The sequence below is a fragment of the Vigna unguiculata genome, chromosome 5 (genome assembly GCF_004118075.2).
Source record: "Vigna unguiculata cultivar IT97K-499-35 chromosome 5, ASM411807v1, whole genome shotgun sequence".
NCBI classification, from domain to species: domain Eukaryota; kingdom Viridiplantae; phylum Streptophyta; class Magnoliopsida; order Fabales; family Fabaceae; genus Vigna; species Vigna unguiculata.
Window position 1 is genome coordinate 7,597,572 of NC_040283.1, and position 17,621 is coordinate 7,615,192.

Here is a 17,621-nt window from a genome sequence, read left to right on the forward strand (position 1 = left end):
TATTATAATTAAATACCTACCTAAATATTTTAATTAAGGTCAAATATATATTTTTCAAGGCATCTTAGAAAATTAATAAAAAATATACATTTAAATTAGGATTTTGTCAATACAAAGAATATATAAAAATATTTCATTTATTATAACATATAGATAATATGAAACCATTAAGCATATCATAATAATATTTTTCTATACAAAACACAAACTATGGTATATCAATATTATGATTACCCTGTCGGAGAAAGTAATGATTTATATATAATTTGAGTTCCATTTATAAATACGTTGTTACACGATATCTTATTTAAAGGTGGGTGAACAAAAATATTGACGAAATATGTATAGAAGCTTGTACGTATGGTAGTATCGCATAATCCAAACACCCATCGTACATACATCATACAGAATCTGATTTCAAAGATTATGTTCAAGTGAAAATGGTTCACATGTCACAATATGCACCTGAATTATTATAATTATATTAAAGAAATATTTTTTTATGTGCGTGCGTAAATGGGTTTTTAACAAAAAATACATATTATGCAGTGGTATTTTAAAAAAATATTTCGGTGGAAATTATCTTTTTAATTTAAAGTAATTGTAATAACTGATTATAAATATTTAATTGATTAAATGTTTTTCTTGTTTCTAATTTGGCCATGACTTTAATTATGATTTTAAGGTCGAAACAATATATGATTATGAAAAAATTATAGTGTTCATGTATCTTGTTAAAAAAATCATTTTGCCCTATCGGCTTAGTGTGAAAAAATGGACTGGTATGATCTAATTCATATATTTATTTTATTTTAATCTTGTATTTGGTGAAAGGATTTCAATAATCTCAACAAATTAAAATACCTAATAATTAAATTGTAATTTAATTATCTGAAATTGAATTCTCTTTATATTTTAAATAATTGAAATATTTTATATTTTAATTTTTTTTGTTTTGATAAAACAATTTTATTTATATTTTATGACGTACTTAACTTTATATTTGAGTCTAACTTAACTTAACTCGAACTTAGGTAATTTGATATAGGTCGATTCAAATTGATTAGACCTCGACACAATTTGAATCGATTCAAACTAATTCAATCCAAGTTCACCTTGTGTCTAAGCCAACTCAACTCGACTTTCATCTCCGGCCAACCTGGTTCAAATTTTGGTCAGGTTTGACTCAGCTCAAAACCATAACTTATATACCTTCAATCCGAGATGACTCAGCTTGAACTTTGGAACTCAACTCAACATTTGACTCGAACTGACTCGACTCGGCCTTTAGCCCAAACTTACTCGACTCGACCTACAACACGATCGACTAGGCTCGACCTTCAACTTGGGTCGGCTCAGCTCAACCTTACACCTGAACTCGACTCGGTATGACCTTCGGTCTAAGCTGACTCAACTCGATTTTTGGCTTAAGCTGGCTCAACTTCACCTTTGGCCCAAATTGACTTGGCTCGACCTTCGACCTTGGTCGACTCTGCTCGACTTTCCTCCTAGGACTGACTGTACTCAACCTTTGGCTTAGCCAACTCTTCTTGACCTTCAGCTCGTCCTTTGGCTCGGATAGACTCGACTCGACCTTTAGCCTGCACCGAGTCATCTAGACTTTCTACCTGACCCGAGTCGACTTTTTGGACCTGTAGACTTTTTTGGTCCTAAGTAATGACCAATTCCACAACTTGAGAAATTTCAATTTCCTTCTTTTTTAGTGAATTTCAAATTCTACTAGTTACTTAAATGATTCCCACTTCAGTGTGAGTGTGTCAGTTTGGTACTCTCTCTTGATAAAGAGGCAATTGTGTCCTAACTTTTGAAGAGTGTCTCAATTAAGTATCTTTAAGAAAAAAATAATAATTAAACTCCGGTATGCTACATGTGATCTCTCATTTTTTTTTTAATTTTTTTTTTTTGTAATTTTTTTGGTTGTCACGTGTCAAGTTCCTAGTGTTACACGTGTCAATATCAGTGTCTTAATTCCAATTTAGTCCCCATATATATTTTCTTGATTCGATTTAATCCTTACTTTTGTGTTTTTAATTCAATTTTGTTCCAATTTTTTTTTAATAATTAGAATATATATTTTTAATTTATTTTTTATAAAATCAAAACTAATTAAGTATAAATATTTTTCCAACTATATAAGTAAATTATATTTTTTATTTCTAATAGATAATAAAAATATAACTATGATTAATTATCTGTCTGAGGTATAATAAGTATTTTACGATACCGTCATTAATTGTTTAGTATGTTAATGAAAAAAAAAATCTTATCATTTTGTCTTGCTAATTCATTTCTTATTATCATGCTAATGTGTGTGAGTAAAAGAGTAGTAATATAAGTTAACTTACTTTTACTATCATTTTATTTTTGTCACTACTTTTGTATACCTCACTTTTGATCATAATTATTCTCTCCATTACTTATCTTATCATTATTGTTACTACCATTGATATTATAATCTCATTGTAACATAACATAATACTATTCAATCTCGGTCATAGTACATACGAAACATAGAATATAATTAATATTTATTTTTATTATATCATATCATATAATCTTTTAATCATATCTAATCCTGAACGAGTGTTTAAATAATTAAAAACATCAGGTGTATAGTATTTTTAATGAAAAAGGTAAGATGTAATAAAATGAAAAATACAAACATCGGAAACATAAATTGTACACTTTACTGAAACTATTTATATTCCCCGAAGACACTCTTGTAATATGAATAATAATATTTTGAGATAGGTATGTTTGTGAGAAGTAAAAAATCCGTTGGTGTTGACGTTGTGTGATGAAGATCTCACACAGTAGATTCACTTCAGAAGCCTTAGTCGACATTGCTGACCTTAAGACAAAACTTGATTTTGACCCACATGTCCTCCCACCTCTTGCTACTCACTGATATTGATGGATCAGGCTTCAACCATTTCATCACTGAGATTTTCTCATTTCATCAACTTTAACGTTTCTCACACACATCTAAAACATTCAAATCTCACAATGCAATCAACAATATTTAACAAATTTATACAATTATTAAAAATCCAATTATGAATTTAAATTTCATATTCATTATTAGTGGACTATCCGTCTCTGTCCTCTTAGGGTATACGACCCTAGAGGTTATTGAAGATTACCTAGTTGAAGAGGATATTGAGTACAAAATTTGGTCGGACACATATTGACCCTGTAAGACGACATGTGTTTGGCTTGTCCGACAAAGCCAAATCAGCTTAATCACTAAACAAGGTTACATAGCCTGTTATAATTAGTATGTATTTAAGCCAACTAAACCAAAACCTAACCAAGAAAGGCCCATGAACCCTAATATAAAAGTAACGTTTTACAAAGTACATGCTTAAGTTTTTACTTTAACATTTGACCCCTTATCTCGGACTGACTTTGGTATCAAAGTGTATTTTACATGCACTTCCCTGATTCGATAGTTGAGGATGAGATACCCTTGAAGTGAAGATTGTGGATGACCTCTTTAGAAACTTTGCAAAATATAAATTGTTTCGTAAGAACAATTAGATAATTATTACAAATTAATGAGGACACAAAATATGTTGTTAATTATCGATGGTCGCAAATCCATTGGTCATATTCATTAGTAGTTATTGAAGGATTTTGACCGTTAATAAATGTCATGATTGAGTTTTTTTCTTCTTCTTCTTTTTTGTTTTTATTTTCTTTTTCCTCCTCTCACCCTCTACTAGATCGTTGTCATCGTCGCGTTTGTCGCCTTCGACTCTCTTTTTCCTTTTTTCTTCTCCTCTTCCTCCTCCTCCAACGTTGGCCCCACCTTGTCATGGCCTCCACCATTGCTCCATCCTTGCATTGTTGTCACCGAAAAATATTTACATCAATAGTTGTAAATCTATAAAATTTATAGGTAAAATTCATGGATAAATTTGACTTTACAATACATTTGTTTTTTGTCAGTCAAATTTCGTTGGTAAAAAAATCTTGTAGTGAGCAGAAATAAAAAAAGTTGAATATATTATAAGAAACAAGATTCACAAGCTCATTGAGTTAGAAGTAGTATTATTCTCTTATATGAGTTAAACTCAAGTTTCATTGGTATTGCATCTCTTGTGCGAATCTCTTCAAAATATACCTTTCACCCATTAATGTAAAAGATTAAAAGTTACCATGCAGTAAAAATGAAAGTACAAATAAGCCATTATTGAACACACTAAACCAGAAAGTTTTGTTGAATGATGTAACTTTGGCAAGGCTTAAGGGGGGTGGAAGATGACAATGGGAAAAGTCCAAATGGTTGAAATTGAAATTGCAAAATGTTGTGTTGGGGTTGAAGAACCGAGGGGACAGTGGTTCCTCCTTGGTCCTCGCCGGTTATCTTGTTGAAGTGGTGGAGCCTGGTGGCGTGGGTGTTGTGTTGTAGCATGCTCTAGTACAACAAAGTGAGAGAGAAAGTTGGCGATAGATTGATGAGATACATGTTTTGTCTTTGCTTTTAAAGCTAACTTGCTTGCACCATGTTTTTGGACTTTGCTAACACCATTTTCACTTTTCTACTTACTCCTTCGTCTTTTTCCTATCAAGTGCAAATAATTCTCTCTCTTCTTCTTCTTCTTCCTCTTCATGTCACTTCTTCTTCTTCTTCTTCTTCTTCTTCTACCACCTTTTAAATAAACAAATAAATAATATACCTTCTTCATATATCCTCCACAACCCATGTTAAAACAATGTGTTCTACCAAACATATCAATGAAACCATCTTCATCATGTCACATGTCAATATATTCAATCATATAAAAAAAATTCATTATTTGATAAGGGTTCCTCAAGATTGTAGACTACATTTTGAAACTAGAATGGAAAGCTTAATAATCTTAATTTTATGTTTTATATTATAAGATGAATTAACTTTTTTTATTTTTAACGTGTGTTGATTAATATATGAGCTATTAATGGATGAAATTCTAATTTGATCAATTAAAGATATAAATTAATCAATTCGATCGATGTTACATGAGTTTTATCACTCATATATATCTAGTTCGTTATTTTTAGGTAATAATGGATTATATGCATCTATTTAAGTTTTTAATAGTTTTTCTGCTTGAGATAATTGATTCATAAATTAATTCAATATGATGTTACGGTTTATTTCTTTGATGTATGGAATGAGTGGCAAGTGAATATTAAGTCGATCGGAAGTTATATTATTTAAGATTAAGTTAACATTTACATTATGAGATTAATTACTAATCACGAAAAAAGGAATAAACTCATTATCGTAATTAACACATTATTATTCAAAGAAAATTTATCACTTTATGTAATTTTACCTTGTCATTTCTTTGTTGTTGTATAATCTACTTTAGTCCTTAAGAATATAAAGAATTTAGAAGTCAACTTTGTCAAAAGATGGAATAACAAAATAGAAGATGCATGAATGACACTGTCCAACAAATAATTGTGGTTTTAGATAAAATTGTCTATTCATTAATCATATCCAAATATCTTTTGGTTCTTGTCTATTGATTAATCGTGTTTGAAGAAATTTTTTTTGAAGTATATGTATTTTTTCGTATGAACCAAGTTTATTCCGAAAGGAGTTCTATATGTTTCGGAAAGTTTGATTATAGAAAACTAATTTCGAAATACATTTCATGAATCCTGAAAATTATTCCAGAAATTTTATTTTGAAAATCTTGTTCTAAATATCTTGTTCCAAAAATTCTGAAAAGCTTATTAGAAAATTTTTCAAAATATATACTCCGAAAGTTACTTTTACAGGTAAAATAGTTTTTTGAAAATTTGAGAGGGTGCACGAAGAAATTGTGGATACAGGAAGAAAAAACTCTTTGTTATAGTTAGTAGCGCCTTTGGTAAGTTTTTTGTAGTTTTTACAAGTTGTTTACCATTTTTAAATGAATATGATTTTCTTTTGGTTGAACGTGTCCTTAACTGGTTTTTGTTCAATTATAATGTTTAAGATTTTGTTTTTTGGAAACCTGGAATAATGTAAATGTTATGTTAGTCATATGCAAATAGTTTTCGCACTTTATGGAAAGTTTAGAAAATTTGTGTGATGAGAAATCTTAATACTACCATTATGATTTTTTATCACAAATTTTAATAAATTATTCAACATTTTTTTTTTAATTTTGAATATGGAAGTTGTTTTATGAAAACGTGAATAAATAAATAGAAAAATGATCTTCATGGTTTTAAATAACTATTGACAAAATGACATATCTGGTACTTATCAAGTTTTTAAGTCTAATATACTTTTTTTTAGAACTTATAACGAATAAATTTTAGTAGTTAGAAATATTAGACTATATTTTCCAGAAAGGTAAGATAAGCTTATCTAAATTAAAAATATTATTTCTAAGTTAGTTATGAGTGACTTAGAATGGATGTGCATATTTTTAAGGTTTTCTAAGTTAGTTTACCATATCTAAGATTACAAAAAAAAAACTTGTGTTCATTGCGTGAAAATCATTGTCTTATTTTATTATAGATGAATCATTATGCTTAATTAAGTGTTAAAAGTTTTAAATTCCATTATTCCTATATGACAACATTATTTAAAAAAGAACAAAAAAAACTTTTGATTACTTTTAAATTTTATCATGGCATATTACTCCCATTAAACTATTAAAAATATTTCTTATATTAAAAAATATTCTCTCTCGCACAAACAATACAATACATAAAAAAATAGATTTAAGCATATAGTCTCTGAAATATTTTTAATTTAAACTTTGTATATTATATTTATCCAAATAATTTAAACTTTGTCAAACAACTTAAAAGAAAAACATTAACTTATGAAATTATATTTAAATAATAAAAGTTTTAATTAAGACGTATTTTTACATTCAAAATTTATAAATTTAATCAATAATTTTATTACACATAACCATTTATTGACATAATTCAAAAGTCTCAATAACATAATTAACCCTAATTTATATCTTATAGAATGTCATATCTTGATTTTAAGAGGCAATGCAATGGTAAAATGTCTTGACCAAGGTTTGTTAAGAGCGACGAAGAAAAGCCCATGGGCTATAATTGGGCCTATATTTGTACCCTGAACGCAAAAAGACTATTATTTCCTGCACCTAACAACTGTTAACTGCACTCTACGACAAGAAAAAAGATTCAAACACCTTTTCCACTAGTTTACAACACCATTGCTCCTGTCGCTATTATCACCGCTGTTATCTCTATCACTTCCATCATCACCGCTACCGCAAAGAAAGAAGAAGGGAATACAAAAGAAAAAGAAAAGAGAAAATGCAGAAAAAAAAATTGTTCCAGAACATATTTTATGAATTATGAAAACACATTTAAAGTAGGGAAAACTCATTTTTAAAAACATTATATATCTGTTTAAAAATGTATTTCGAAAATTCTATTCTAAAATACTTATTTTGGAATGTACTTTTTGTATTCCAGAAATTTTGTTCTAAAAATCACATTCCAAAAAAATTATTTTAAAAATTATATTCTGAAAATATTGTTTCCAAATTTTTAAAAAAATTGTTCTAAAAGTTTCTGAAACATCTAATCTGATACTGAAGAGATTGTGGAGGTGCAGAAAGTAAAATCAATATTGATAATTTTTAAATAAGAAAAGACAAACCATGGGCTGTGTCTCGAACATGTCGGTTCGGTTTGAACAAATACCCAAACCCGACATTTGGCCCAGTTTTACGGAATCTTAGAATTAGAATTGTCGCACCAGTGCCGAATATTTTGCTTTCGCAATTCCAATTCGCTACGCTTTTCATTCCATTCCATTCCATTTGTGTGTGGTGCTACGAATGAGGAAGGAGAAGAAGCGGTGATACACAGACATCGGCATCGAGAGAGGGAGAAAGAGAGAGAGAGAGAGGGAAAATGGGTAGTTACGAGGCGGTGACCGAGAAGCCGGCGACGGCGACGAAATGGGTGGTGACGTGCATGGTGGGAGGGGTGATCGTGGGGGTGTCACTGTTGGGTGCATACTCTAGCCAGCTTGGAATGTTCTGGAAGAGCCGGAGACGCAACAAGAAACCCGTTCGTGTCTACATGGATGGTTGCTTTGACATGATGCATTATGGGCACTGCAATGCCCTTCGCCAAGCTCGTGCACTGGGTGACCAGTTGATTGTGGGGGTTGTTAGTGACGCCGAGATCATTGCCAACAAGGGTCCTCCCGTTACCCCTCTTCACGAAAGGTTTCATCTTTGAGTTCCCTTTTGTAATTTAATTTACTGTTTCTTTTGGGGTGGTGATCTTGTAGGTTGCGATTTTGGCATTGTTTTGAATGCCGTTTAGTTGTTTGTTTATTTTTGGGATCCGGTTCCTCTAATGTCCGCAATTTGAGTAATAAAATTAGTGATCTCAGTGGTTGATGAAACGGTCTATGTCATAGGCGTGAGTATAACGAATCACAGATGTGTTAAAATCAGAGTTTTACAGTGTGGTCACGGATTTTCACCTTCTTCATGGTTTGAAGTAGCTACAACGAGGTGGAATTGGCGGAAGCCCTTGACGTTGAGCGCAATGTTTGTGGACCCTTTTTTAAAAACCTTGGTTAAAGTATTCACAGTTGATTTTCTTATTAATGCCTCATATTACTCATAGTAATCTTGCCTACCTTAGAGGAGCCGGATTCTTAGTTTTTTATTGAAATTTGGTTGTTTGTTTGTTTTAATCTTGATGTGGCGTTTAGTGTGTTTTTGTTGTGTTAGGTTGATGATGGTGAATGCGGTGAAGTGGGTGGATGAGGTTATTCCTGAAGCTCCCTATGCGATAACTGAGGAGTTCATGAAGAAGCTTTTTGATGAGTACAAGATAGATTTCATTATTCATGGGGACGATCCTTGCGTTCTTCCGGATGGAACCGATGCTTATGCTCATGCTAAGAAGGCTGGTCGGTATAAGCAGATAAAGCGCACTGAAGGGGTTTCAAGCACTGATATTGTTGGTTAGACTTATACTGCTTTACATTTTTTCTTTGGTTATCATGCGACTGCTCATGCTAATTGTCTCTACTGTAGAGTTTCCATTAAATAATTGGATACAAATACTTTCGAATATGCTTTTTGTCGATTGTGTTAAAGAGATTGTGACTTTTAGATGTATGCATTGACCATTGACAGTATTCACGTGTATAAATCTAAACTGTTGATGATGTAACTAAATCTTACAGTTTATATTACTTTGACCAAAAATTATAAATAGTTAAGAAAAGTCACGTTAGGCTGGGGCCTTTCCCTTCTGCATGAACCTGGGCAAAACTAAAAGTTACTAGCAATCCCATGTAAAGGATGAATTTCAGACAGTGGCCTAGTCGAAGAAGGGTACACACTGCAGCTCCTCCTTCTGAACTGCTGCAGTGCTTTTTCTAATCTGCCAATGTGGATTTGCCGCAGGATGCTGCAACCATCAACTAGCCGTTGGATCTTCCATCATTTTTATCCCACTCCACTTGTCAGTTCGGTCTCGCTTTGTTTAAAACCAAATTTGTATTTTTGCAGGAATTTGTAATTGGCAAGAGCTGTTCTTGCATAAATTACAGTTAATAATTTATTTTTATTACAAATCAATCCATCTCAATTTCATCTATTCCAGTTCTGTTTCTGCTAATACTGCAAATCTTACTCAATGCTTGAAATCTTTTATCTGAAAATAAAACCACTATCTTTGCTGTGCTCTGGTTGGTTAGTCATGCTAAAAAAATTAAATGTTTGGAAAACACTTTCATTTTTTGTGAACTGTTTTCAGATGAATGTAACTATTTAATTTATTGTGAAGATTTCATTACCATTGGGGGTTTATTATTGCTTCCCCGGTATTGGTGGGAGCATATGGGGCAATGGAAGCAAAAAGAAGGGACAAAGATATGCTTTAAAACAAATCACATGCTATCTTTTCTTTTAATTTTTTTGTTCAAGTATTTTTGGGCCATTACATCTTTTGATATTGACAGTTAATATTTGGTACAAGTCTTTAATCTTATACCAAGAGATCCTATCCCATATATATCCGTCCATCCATTACATCTTTTTTCTGGTTTGATGGACAATAAGTTATCATCACTCCTTAAACTTTATATTCCTTTTCTTCTCTCGAATATATTTTTTCAATCTATATAAGCAAAATGTTAAATGGACCTTGAATTTAACATATTTTCCTTCCATTTGGGTTTGTTTTTCCGTGAAGCTTAATTTGGAAATTTTGGTGAATGGGTGAATCTTTGTTCTCAAATTATCTAATTATGCAACACATTTCCTTCTCACAAATTGACTAAATTTTTTAGAAGACTTTTCAGATCTTACCCTTTCTTTAGACTGCTTTCCTTACTCTGCATTGTTCCATGGACTGTGGTTATGCCCACCTAGTGTGATGAAACCTCTAGGCCATTCTCATGGTACCAGCAACTATTGTTACTAATTGTTCCATTCTAAATGATTTTTTGTTTATGTTTACTTTATGCAAGCATACATTTACACTTTAGCTGGTGTTAATGTTTTTCCTTTTAAGGTTATATTTCTTTCTGATAGGTTTCACTTATAGTCTTCACATATATTAAAAGTTGAAGTATTTAATAATTTCTTACCCAGGTCGCATGCTTCTCTGTGTGAGAGAAAGGTCTATAAGCGACAGTCACAATCATTCTTCTTTACAAAGACAGTTCAGTAACGGCCACAGTCCAAAGTTTGAAGCTGGTTCACCTGCAGCAACTGCAAGTGGAACTCGAATATCTCATTTTCTGCCAACATCTCGTAGAATTGTTCAGTTCTCAAATGGGAGGGTATGTTCATGCAAAATCTTCATTCTGATTTCTTACTACTCTTAGCTTGCTATCAACTTCCTTAGTTCTCTACAATATTTCTGAAGCCTTTAGTCTTTGCGATGCTTGAATCATGTATTTCACTTCACACCACGATTTTGGTCTATAAGACGAGTCTTTGATCATGACAAATGCATTTTTTTTTTCTTATTTCCTTCTCATGTACATTACTTTTAAGAATTTAATTTGGCTTTAGACTTGTGTATAGAAACGTGTGGCCTGGAAGAGCTAGCAATATTTTTTTTACCTGAAAATCAACTGACAGGAAAACTGGCCTGAGAATTATACAAAATTAATGTTGTTGCTAAAGGGATTTGGCGTTGTTCACTTCTCAATTTTTGGTGTAAATGGTTTGAGAAAAGTGCTAGAATTTAAATGGGTGGTTCCATTTAATTTGAGATCAAGTCGATCGCTTGGCTTCTTTTTGGTGTTCTGCCAAGTTTCTTAGTGTGTGCGTCTAGCTCTTTTTCAAGCCAGTGTTTTTTCGAAAGAGCTCAAGCAGACAGGGTTAGCTCTTTTGAGCTCGTCTCTGTTTTTTCTCCTATTCCATTTGCTGAGAGTTATGGCAGTAACTATCACATATCTCTTTGTACAAGTTGCTGATTTGGTCTTCTGATTAATATTATGGTTGGTTTATTTCTCCCCATTGCTTATAGAAATATATGTTATTGTGGTACTTTGAGATCGTGTAACATTTTTCTCCAAATAACTTTAAGTAGATCCATGCTTTGTGTTGGCTGTACCTGTATTTAGTAATTTCTTCGTGTCACTTGATAATTTATTCACGCTGTTCCAGGGTCCAGGACCTGATTCTCGCATTGTATATATAGATGGTGCTTTTGATCTCTTTCATGCTGGACATGTGGAGGTATAATTTAAAGACTCTGGTATTACATACATATACCTAAAAGCAGCCTCTTATTCAAAATCTCTCTCAGCTTAGTAATATATTGATTGTAAGCTGTTTTTATTGCTAAGTAATCCAAACAAGAACCTGTGTCAAATCAAATGCCTGTGTCTCAACATTGAGTGGTGGGTAGTGAGAAAGAAACATAAGATAACTAATATCCTGTTTTGTGGTCTTGCTCTTATTGGATAATATATTGTCATTTTCCTAACTGTTATATCTTGCAAAATAAACACCTATGTATTAGATGGAGGTTATTTTGGGAGGGTGTAATGTGGTAAATTATATACTGGGACCTTGCAATACTTTTTACTTATATGCTACTACTTCCATTTGGATTGTTTTAATGTATATCTGACTGGATATTTTGACTGACCTTTATCTTATCTAGATCTTGAGGCTTGCTAGGGATCTTGGAGATTTTCTTCTTGTTGGAATACACACCGATCAGACAGTCAGGTTGTTAACCTTTATATCTCCTTTTTCACCTTCTTTATTTATTTTTTGAAATTTTAATTTTATACCTACTATCAGTGTTATCAATGGTGCATAGAGGCAACCAGGAAATTCACCATGGAAGTTAGCTGGATGGATAATTGGTGAATGTCAGATGCATTTGGCCATACTAAATATCAGATGCATAAAAAATTTCTAAAGTGAAGCAATTAAACTATTTTTTGACATATCAAATTCATGAAAAGTATAACATTCTTGATATTTAAAGAAAGGTAAAAACAGAAAGACCAATACTAGAAAAAATTAATATATGATGATTGTGTGATCATGAAGTGTCATCTAAATGATGTGAGCAGGCTGGAAAAAACTTGTACAAAGTAGCATTTCATGGGGGCCTGACATATTAGATGACTGCGGGTGGGCGGGCAGGTTGAATTTAGTCATTGGGTTGCTATGACACTATGATGTCGTTGATGTGGAGGTGTTATTGTCAGTTGGGAGGAGGCTTATAATTAGTTAGTCTGCTATATAGCAGGCAAGAAATGATTCGGGAAGTAAGCTGATGAAAATTAATATTGGGTGGAATGGAACTATGAGAGAGACAGGGCTTTGAACTCCTATGTGTTTTTTCAGTAATTGTATATTTTCCCCTTGTCCATTCTACTATCATACTGGTACTTATTGGAAATTAGGGATTTGATTAATAAATTTTCATTCCAGTCTAGTTTCTGATCTAGTGTCTGTCAGGTGGTTGTCATGGAGCCACCCTTGTGAGGTTGCATTGCCATAGTGCTAGTGCGACGGTGGTTTATGTAAAATCTGCCATGGGGGACTTCGTATTGAAATTATAAGGGGGTGATACAGTTATTTTGGGGCCTGTTCTTGGGAGTTGTTTGCACCATTTTAATTGCAACTTTAAATGCATCTATTGTACTACGAAGGAAGTCTCAATTAAAAAAAGGTTAATGGTACTTTTGTCACCTTGTGTGTAGATATGATGCAAGTAATTGCTTAATTTCAAGCCTGTTCAGAATTATAGGGTGATATAAAATTCTAAACACAAGGTTTTATGTATGTTGTTGGCTTCTATTTGATCATTTGAGCTAACGATTTTCTCATGTGGTTGTCTTGTCTCTGAAATGCTGAAGGATTATGATCATTTTGTTTTATGTGAAATATTTGTCTGTTCTTATGTCTAACTTTGTATTAAAGATTAATGTATCTTTTCTATTTATTTGTTGCATTGTTATGGTGTTTGAGTGAGGCTCCATAGTTATTGGGCTTGCATCATTACGAAAAACTGTTTTACAGTAATAGAAACTCTTTTTGCGTTCAATTGTAAGTTTTAAATTTGAATTAGTAAAATTTCAGCATCTAATTTTGGTTGTTTATATTTCATACAGGGTGGTAATGTTTGGGAATTTTATATTGTAATTTCTTTCTTTGTAGTGCAACCAGAGGATCACATCGTCCTATCATGAACCTTCATGAAAGAAGTCTGAGTGTTTTAGCATGTCGCTATGTGGATGAGGTCATAATTGGTGCACCATGGGAGGTGTCCAAAGATATGGTTAGTCTCACTTTAGCATATTTAATTTTTCATTAATTTTTTGCATGGTGATTATTTCTTTTCTATTGCTGTAAACGTTCTTGAGACACTAGATTTATTAATATATGTTGAAATGCCAGTGCTAGTAACTAACGCAAATTTATTCACCCTTATTTATTTTGAAATTGTGAAGTAAGTAAATGGTCACTACACATGATGTCTCTCCTTTGAATTGGTCTTCTTTTAGGTGATGTTCACTATTTGATAAAAGAAGGAAACTTGGGCATTCCCTGAACCATCACTGTTTATCCTTTTAGATAAATGGTTCCTAGTTGCACTTAAATTATTTATAGAACAAGACTTTACTTATAGCTTCTATCAGGATTCTGCTTATAACTGTTTTGCATTAGTAATGATTTTTATTTCGTTAATACATAGAGATCTGGCAGTGTTGGTTTACTAATAAATTTCTTTTGTTTACCTTTTTTGCACTGGCTTTATGTTAGTTTTGATCATTCTAACAAATATTATCTGTGTAACCCTTTTATATTACACTGCATAAGTTGGTTGAGTTCATGGCATTCAAAATCTCTTGTTTCTCTCACAATTTGGTTTTCTGTGCATCTATCTAATTGTTACTTTAGTTATAAGTGCGGCAACATAGCCAGCCTACTTATTGGGATAAGGTTTTTTATTGACTATTTCTTGGTTGGTTGGTTCAGTTTGGAACATGTTCCATTTTACATATTTTGCTATTAATTAAGTAATCACTTGGTTTAAATTCATTTGAGTGCAGATCACTACGTTTAACATTTCATTAGTTGTTCATGGAACCGTTGCAGAAAATAATGATTTTGAGAAGGTACATCGTGCTACTACTATTATTACTTTTTTTTTTTTATATATATCCAACTATCCCTCCTTTTATATATATGTTGGTTTCCACATATAGGAACAATGCAACCCATATGCTGTTCCTATTAGCATGGGCATCTTCAAAGTTTTGGAAAGCCCTTTAGATATAACAACTACTACAATAATTAAAAGAATTGTCTCAAATCACGAGGCATACCAGGTACTTTCAGACCTTTGTTTGGTTAGAAGCAATTGATTAATTATTTGGCTTATTATTTTTCAATTTTGTAACACTTGTTACTATTACAATGCTAGCATATTTAGTATGCTTATTATGATGGTCTGTAGCTACTCTAAATTATAAATTGCTATGTATAGTGTATAATGAGCATGCATATATAGTCGTAGTTGGGTTAACTTCTCTTTTGGGATTTGTTAGTTTGAGATTAGTATGCAGTATGAAATTTGTTGTCAAATTATGTCAGAATTCTACATTAGAAGAACCTGTCTCAATTATAATGAGCATGCATATATACTCGTAGTTGGGTTAACTTCTCTTTTGGATTTATTAGTTTGAGATTAGTATGCAGTATGAAATTTATTGTCGAAATATGTTAGAATTCTACATTTGAAGAACCTGTCTCAATTATAATTTGCATAGGGAAAATATGAAAAAAATATAGTAACATTTTAGAAGCAATCAATTAATAACTATCAAGACTAACCACTTCATAACAAAATCAGATATACACTTACTGGTGTCTTTTTATGGAGCTCATATCTTTTCTCTGTTCATCCTTTATATATATATATGTGTGTGTGTGTGTGTTTGTTGTTCACAAATATAAATGATAGCTTGCCCATTTTAACTTTTATGTCTTGTTTGGTAACTTGGTTTAGTAGTTTAGAAACCTTTTATTTTTTAAGGCCTTCCTTGGCGAATAAATGACTTTGGTATTGATCATCTGGAGGAAATTCATGTTATAAATATAATGGCAAAGGTGGGTGAACTACTCCCTTAAAGCAGAAGTAAAAGTATTTTTTTGAAGGGGTTGATTTGTATTTGATACACCTATTTTAATCAATTCTTTTTGGTAGGTTAGGAGTGAATTGATTTTCTCACTCCTATTGAAATGAGCTTTGAGTTCAAGAATTTTGAGGGTAACTTGACACTATAAAGTAGTTGGAGCAAGTAATATAGGCAAAAGTTCCTAATGGTGGGTTTGTTTGTGGAAATATTTTGTGTTTTCTCCACAAATGACAAGAATACTACGTTGTTTTCTGATTTCAAAGAAGCAGATTATTTGAAATTGTGTAAAAATATAAAATGAAAATAGCAAACATTATCGTAAACTAATGCTTGTCAGGTTTGGTTTGAAAGCGATCTTTTATCTCATTTGGGTTTCTTTGGTACGAAGTATCTTGAATCCATTTTAAATGAATGATGATATGGAGATTGGTAGTGATGTCATACATAGGATTCTAAATTATATGAATGAATGGTAGAAACTTTTGATGGCTAAAACGCCCCATCAAAATTGAAAATTCCCAAATAGGCTGTGTGAATTTGTATGTTAGTGAATGATGATGAGGGGAAAAGAGCCTTATTGGACAGAGATGAAGATTTCAATGTGGATGAATGGAGTGACAAAAATGTCTGGTTTTCATCCAACATATGGTGTGTTAGTTTGTTTGTGTTCTCATCACTGGTTTTTGGTTTTCTTTGGCATATGCAGAAACGAAATGAGAAGAAGGGGGAGAGTGAGAAAAGATACTATGAGGGCAAGGGTCATGTGTCTGGAGACTGATTTGTGTCTCGTTTGAAACACACACACATAATAGTCTTATCGAAAAATAGGTTTTTGTTCAGACTTGGTAAACTATGTTGGATATCGTGTTCTGCATCTCTACAAGTTAGCCGACACAGTTGACACGAGTATCAAAGAAGTGTTTCCCAATACCTTGGTGATGAACTAAATTATGCAGTTGAAGTTATACTTGAATGGACTCTTGAACCCAAATGTTCAACGCAAATTATTTTTCTTCATTTTTTTATCTTTGCAATAACCTATATTGTATTATTTGTGTGTGAGAATTTGATGGAGAGTTGTGTTGTCTGATTAAGTATTATTTATTTTTTTTATCAATTAGAGAAATTGTATTCAGTAAAAATGACAGATGAATAGTTTTAGATTTGAATTTCTGGTTGTTATAGGAATTAAGTTGTGGTGTGTATGATTAGGAGTGTATTTTATGGATATGGTTTTATTACATTACATGTTGATAGCATTTGTGCAAAGATTATAAAGATGATGGAATCTAAATGTGAAAAATGCAAATTAGTAATATTCAAGACAATAAAGAATATTTTAAGTTAAGATGTATATGTTAATTAAGTAATATATTTATAATTTATTGTCAATAAATTACTGAATGAAAGTTTGATTTATTCGAATGAACTGATCGGTATAATAATTAGCCTTCCAGTGGGCTCAAGACACGAAGTTGCTAATTCAATCTTCTTGTACTGCGTGGCGATTTTTTCTATAAAAACAAAATAATAAAATATGTTTGATTACTTTAAAAATAGTAGTTATAACATTAAAATTATATGTAATATTGAAAATAATCATTTTTGATTTATTTTGTCTATTCTTACATTTTTTAAAATTGATAAATTAGTTGGCTTAAATATAATTTAAACCCTGCAAATGTTATGTATTATTGACCTTTCGTGTTTTGTTAATAAATAAATAATTTTACAATCATTGAAAATTATGATATCGTAAGAACATATGAAAACTAAATTATAGGAATTTAAGTAAAAAAGTTTAAATTATTGGATTTATATATGCGCGCGTAAAAAAGTTAACTATCTTAATTGTAGATCTTCTATTACTAACTAGATAAATTAATATTCTCCATTTAGTGAAATTTAAGGATAAGAACTGGAAAATAATAAGAAAATTTCGGGAATTTGAAAATTACAAATATTTATG

At 31.6% G+C, this 17,621-nt stretch overlaps 1 protein-coding gene across 1 annotated transcript; it reads left to right on the forward strand.

Moving 5' to 3' along the window:
* Positions 1-7,743: 7,743 nt before the first annotated feature.
* Positions 7,744-16,911, forward strand: LOC114185064 (ethanolamine-phosphate cytidylyltransferase). Its single transcript, XM_028072560.1, has 9 exons — positions 7,744-8,234; positions 8,751-8,986; positions 10,626-10,816; positions 11,652-11,723; positions 12,154-12,221; positions 13,668-13,788; positions 14,564-14,629; positions 14,720-14,842; positions 16,359-16,911. The coding sequence occupies exons 1-9, from the start codon at positions 7,915-7,917 to the stop codon at positions 16,428-16,430; spliced, it is 1,269 nt and encodes a 422-aa protein (XP_027928361.1). The 5' UTR covers positions 7,744-7,914; the 3' UTR covers positions 16,431-16,911.
* Positions 16,912-17,621: the final 710 nt, after the last annotated feature.